The sequence below is a fragment of the Sus scrofa genome, chromosome 9 (genome assembly GCF_000003025.6).
Source record: "Sus scrofa isolate TJ Tabasco breed Duroc chromosome 9, Sscrofa11.1, whole genome shotgun sequence".
NCBI lineage: Eukaryota > Metazoa > Chordata > Mammalia > Artiodactyla > Suidae > Sus > Sus scrofa.
Genome location: NC_010451.4, coordinates 45,265,769 through 45,271,768, shown reverse-complemented (window position 1 = coordinate 45,271,768; position 6,000 = coordinate 45,265,769). Strand labels below are relative to the sequence as shown.

Sequence of the window (6,000 nt, the reverse complement as noted above, 5' to 3'; positions counted from 1 at the left end):
AGGTCTGTGCTTTGCCAGCCTCACCTCCAGCAGCTACGGTGGGTCCTGGTGCTGAGCCGTCAAGGCTGGTTGAATGAACCAATGGCTGATGGGGATTTCCACGTGGGTCAGATGGCTGGGTCAGCAAGGACCCTGGGATAACTTGGGATCTCTGATGGAAACCAGGGAACAGAGCAAGAAATACCACCACTCCCAGTGCCAGACGCATTGTCTGGTTGGATGTGTCACCATCATCTTCCAGAGGGTGAATCTGAAGTCCTCCAAGTTCACATAGCTGGTCTTTACCTCTGAGGAATAGTCATGGGAATGGGGTGGTTTCTGTCTCCCTGGACCAGCCTGGAACCCCAAGCTCAAGCTCCTTCCAGAGGATGCTGGGACCTTCAGGGAATGGAGCTAAGGGTGACCTGGGGAGGCTGTGGTCATCCTGGGGGGCAGAGTGAGGGTCCTCAGGCCTGGTCTACAGAAGGATAGACCTGACACCAGCCTCCAGCCTTGTAGTCTGTGGTGGCCCGAGTGGTGATGGGTGCCTTCCGAGGAGAGAGGAAGGAGGAGGTGCTGAGGACAATTTGGCCCCTCCTGAGGATTGGACAACCATGTGGGTGGGGCCTCTGCCATGGCAGGCGGGGGAGGGAGGAGGAAGGGGATGGGGCGGGAGGCCGAGTTCTCTTAGAGAGCCCCGGGCAGTGACACCGAAAATCACCCAGGATTGGAGTCCGTGGGGCTTTCTTCCTGGGCACTCCAAGATCTCTCTCCTCCACCCTCTGCCTCTGGATTCCATTTCCCTCGAGATCCCCTAAGCTGGCCCTGACATTTTCCATTCCGATCTAGACGTTTCCATCATCTCACGTGTAAATGGGGAGAAGGGTCACTTCCTTTGTCTTGGCTTGAACGTCATCTCAGTGAGGTCCCCCCTGACCATGCTGTTTCAACTTACAACTCTGCCTCCCCGGCCCTCTGGACCCCCTTCCCTGCTCTCTTTTGCTCTCTGGCACCTTCCACTTTGTTATACACTGTACCATCTCTCCATCATCGTCATGGTTATCTATCTGTTTTTAAAATTATTTTCGTCTGCCCTACGCCCACTCTGAATGCTAGTGCCATAGGGCAGGGGTCTTTGCCTATCTTGTTCACTGTGTCCCCCGCACCTAGAACAGTGCCAGGAACATGAGAAACACCCAATAAATACTTGTTAAATGAATGAACGAAGAATGGATGAATAGGATTAAACACATTGCTGTATGTGAAGCATTTCCTAGAACACCCAGCACCTTCTTACTGCTGCGGCTGTTGTGTGTTAGATGTGGCTTGTGCAGACTGCTCAGCCTCTTGGCTGTTTCTCTATCCGTAAAATGCAGAGATTGCGCCCCTAGATCATCTCCGAGCTTCCTTTAGCCTCTAAAAAGTCTGCAGTTCTATGATCTTCATGCCCCCACATGCTCAAGAGTCTGGAAAGTTCTTCCCAAAGATCACCTTCTGCAGCTCTGCTAGGTGGGGAGGCGCTAAGCATCCCCTCACGGCAGCTCTTCCTCTGTTGCTTTTGACTCTATTTCTTTTGACAGGAGGAGGCAGAAGCATGGCACCACGAGTCAGCCCAATATTTGTTGGAACGGTTTCCATCCAATATTTGCATGTTTTATTTTCATTGGTTTTGATGTGTTGTTTCATAACATTTTATAATGTCAATAGAGGCAATTCATGATGTGCATAGTTGGAAGCTGCTTCATTTCAATTTCCTTGTTAAGAGTTTTTGTAAGGGAGTTCCCGTCGTGGCGCAGTGGTTAACGAATCCGACTAGGAACCATGAGGTTGTGGGTTCGGTCCCTGCCCTTGCTCAGTGGATTAAGGATCCGGCGTTGCCGTGAGCTGTGGTGTAGGTCGAAGACGCAGCTCGGATCCCACGTTGCTGTGGCTCTGGCGTAGGCTAGTGGCTGCAGCTCCGATTCGACCCCTAGCCTGGGAACCTCCATATGCCACGGGAGCGGCCCAAAGAAATAGCAAAAAAGACAAAAAAAAAAAAAAAAGAGTTTTTGTACGACTAAGCAGAGTTCAGAAAAAAAAATTTTTTTTTGCCATACCACGTGCCCTGATTTGGGATTTGGACATGTGGTCCTTGGAAAGGAAAGTTCCAGCTGTCCTGCCCTGGATAGGGCTCTGGTCCCTGACCTTGGAACAGCCCTGTGGAGACAGGGTCATACCGCAGAGGGCACCTGTGCTAGGGGTCAAGGTTGGCAGGGCTAAGATCATCCTCACAGGGCCTAGGCCGCTTCTCCCCAGAATCCCCCTCTGAAAGCGGTCGTCTGGAAGCCCTGGTTCCCCCGCAGCTGACTCTGTGGTGGCAGCTTGAGGATAAAGGTAGCTTCATATTCCAGGTACTTGGTATTTGCTGAGTAACTGGGATGGCCTTGGAGGAGGGGCGAGGGACAAGTCTGGCTAGTTCTGCCCTGTTGTTCATACACGGGATTAGCTCACACATCCAAAGCGGCTTCCCCGCCCATCTGGTGGGGGCTGGCCCTCCGCCCTCCAGCCCCCTTTTCCCTCCGTGCCACGGGGACCCAGGGGCCAACATGGATTTCCCCGTTGACATCAGCTGAGCCTGGAGGCCTGACACCTTGGGAGACTATGGAAAGGGACAGCCGGGTGAGTGTGTCCATGGACCTCGGGCCAGAACCTCCTGGCACAGAGGGAGCAGGGACGGGACTGGGAGCTAGGTGTGGTGCTGGCAGCTGGGTGCTGTGGGTTTCAGGGGATGTTGATGTGCCTTTTCTAGTTTGAAGCTGCTTGGAATGGAGATGGTTCAGCCCCCTTTGGCCTTGGTTCCTAAGAAGGGGCCCCCTGGGGGAAGAAGCTAATGGAATTTGGGGTCTGATCAGGAAGCGCCCCAGGGCTGTGAGGCTGAATCCTGTGGCCCCTGAGTTAACCAGCCAGGACATGTGTGCTGTTGGGACACCTTTGCTGGTTTGAGAATCATTAGCATTCTAAGTGGGCTTCAAGGGTATCTTGTAACCCCCTCACTAGACCCTGTCATAAACCATCCTAAGAAAAGGTGACTTTCTACATGCATTTAAGATCTTCAACAGAATTTTTCAGCTTCCTTTGGTCATTATTTTCAGGCTCAGTAATCTTCATGCTTGGAAAGTGCTTTCTTAGGTCTAACCGTGATTCCTTCTGCTCCAACTCAGACTCCTTTCCTCTTCTGCTTTTGGTGCTAGAGAGCAGATAAATGTCTTCTATGGAAAAGCCAGTCATATACATGGGAAGGCTTCCGAAGATTTTATTCAACTGTGCCTCAGGTTTCTTTCCTTTTTGGCCATGCCCACAGCATGGGGAAGTTCCCGGGCCAAGGATCGAACCCACAGCACAGCAGCACCCCATGCCGCTGCAGTGACAATGCCAGAATCCTTAACCCACTGTGCCACAGGGCAACTCCTCAGCCTTCTGTTCTTGAGCGACTTTCCTCTTGTTTTCTGACTTCTCCTTAGGACTTATTTTCTGTTCATCTCCACCTTCTTTTACTCTTTCCTAACGGATCTGGGACTCTGGGAAGGATGGGCCAGCCCTGGATTTGAGGATCGTCTCAGCCAATGCCCTGGCTTAGAGTTGGCTTATAGTCCACTCTGAACCCAGATGTGTTTCTGCAACCTTTACTCTCATCTCCCCCACCATTCATCTAGCCGCTTCTTGAGTTTTCTGTCACAGGCTTCCTCTCCTCCCCTCTGCTCTGGCCTCCTGGGTTCATGTCTCTGTCCCACCAAGGTCATTTGGCTGTAGGCTTCTCAGGCTCATTGGAGCCTCCGATGAGCAGTAAGTCTGATGCAGAAGGCGGAATGGAGTTTTGTCGAGGCATGGAGAAGGTGAACCCACAGTCACAGCTATGGGTCATGTTCCTTGGTAACTTGCTGGGAGCCTAAACTTGATGGTTCATAAGCACAAGGGCTGAGAAGGGGCTGAGGTCTCTGAAGAGTGGTAGGGCTAGTCCCTGGGGCAGGGTGATAGGGGGCGATACCTGCTAGGACATTCATCTCTCCAGAGATAGGATCCAGCATGGAAGGTCACTGGAGGGGCCAGGGTGTGGAACAGGCTTTTCATTATTGACAGACTAAGTGTCACATGGTGTGGCAGGTGCCATGTTCACTCTGGGAGACCGTTCTAACTTAACTTATTTATATAAGGTTCTTAGATTTTCCCCCTTGTTTAAGGTGGAAACTTTAAGGTAGTGAGCCTGGGATCAGAGAGAGCCTCCTGAGTCTCTCAATCGTATCTGCAATGGATTTCTTAATATTGACTAAGTTGACTAGGAGCAGACTTGGAGCAACTGATCATCAAAGGCTGTGCCTCCTCCCTGAGAACCTCATTGCAGAAAGATGCATTGTGATTTTTTTGTCCATCAGCTCCATAACGTAGGAAGGTGGCCAGTGGGCTTAAGGCTGATGAAGTTCCTGTGTGAGCTGATTGGGACTTTAGGGGGATCTTGGAAAGAAAGTGGAAAAGGCTCACCGCTTCTTTGGTTTTAAGAGAAAAGCTGCAGGATGTGGTGGACAGGACACTGACCCAGTTCCAGGCCAGCTGTGACTTTGGACAAATCACTCAAATGTTTGCACCTTAGTTTCTTCATCTGTGAAATGGAACACAAACAGTGTCTTCCTAGGGTGTCTTAGAATAGTGTCTTTCATATAATAAGTATCTTTTAGAATAGCATCTGGCACAGATAAGTATAGAGGTAGATATATATTCATAGAATTAAGATTTATTGTTGTCGTCGTCATCATCATTGTCTTCATCTTTATCTAGGGTCTAGTCCTAGCACCTCTAAAACTTGGAAAGATATCTTCTGCTCTCTATGTCTCAGTTTCCCCACCTACAAAAGAAGATAGTTGGAATAGTTGGACAAATTGTTCCCTGAGGCCCTTTTCTGGTTCCATAACAGTCTCTGGAGTCATGTAGAACAGGCTTACAAGTGTACAACACTAGATATATGCATCTGTTCTTGAAAAATACAGTGTATTCTGTGTTTTTTTTCAGGCGGCATCACATTCTTAATGCTTAAACAAGTGTCATGTTTATTAAAGAAAGATTGAGGTAGACCCACTAATAAAGCAACAATCCTCTGCAGAGTGGATTTTCTTATACTGGGTCTTCTTAAAGTGGAGCAGGTTTTCAATCAGCCCAAGACCACAGATGCTGTGGACTTGAGAATGGCTGGAGGCCCCCAGGCTGGTCCAGGATGAAGCACCCTCCCCAGAGGGGGCTGGGCAGATTCCCAAGATGGTAGACCAGTAGGCTCAGGTCGCTCTGCTATCCCCAAAGTGCAGACACCTCCAGAGCCCCCGGCATCTGCCCTTTGTCCCTGCAGATATGCAGCCCTTACCTGATCCTCTGTGTTCCATGTTGGCCCTGGTGCCAAGCAGCCTTCCACTTGACCCATCCCATGCCGCCTCCCCCTGTGTTGTCCCTGTGGCCTGGCAAATGTCAGCACGAATGTGTGGGAGTATGTGAATGGGGTTCCAGGCTGTGTGCTGGGCAGGAAGGCTGACTGATGTAACAATAGCCACTTAGCTTAAGTGTTTTGTTTTGGCTGAACAGTTTCCTCTTGGTATGGCAGCAATGGAGGTGGCCAGTGCCCAGCCAGGCAGGGATGGTGCTGGGTGGGGGGCACGAGAGAAGCCAGCACTGGGAACCCAGGGCTTTGTCAGCCAGGTGGTAGCCTTGACATTGCCAGGTGGAGTCTGGCTCCTGTAATAGGGAAGCAAGACCCAGGACTGTCCAGGGAGCCCCATTATGCACCAGTCCTGAACTGGGTTACAGCCCTGCCTTGGCAGAGAGGGGATGTGGGGAGAAATTGAGGCAGCTACTTCCTGGGCAATCAAATTGGCAATAGTGGGTACTCAATGAATGAATGAATGAATGAATGAATGAATAAGCAGGAAGGGATTTCGATCCTGGTCTAACAGGGATCCCTGAGGCTTTTCCACGTGTATAAAAGGCATCATAAACTGGAAGGAA

The 6,000-nt window shown here is 50.6% G+C and overlaps 1 protein-coding gene across 4 annotated transcripts in view; it reads left to right on the top strand.

The window, feature by feature from the left end:
- The window catches only part of TMPRSS13 (transmembrane protease, serine 13), a 30,409-nt gene continuing 26,420 nt past the window's right edge, over positions 2,012-6,000 (top strand). For all 4 annotated transcript variants that reach the window (XM_021062906.1, XM_021062905.1, XM_021062903.1 and 1 more), the window contains exon 1: positions 2,012-2,637. In XM_021062906.1, coding sequence (XP_020918565.1) covers positions 2,620-2,637 — 18 coding nt within the window. In that variant the 5' untranslated portion in view covers positions 2,012-2,619. The remainder of the gene's footprint in view (positions 2,638-6,000) is intronic.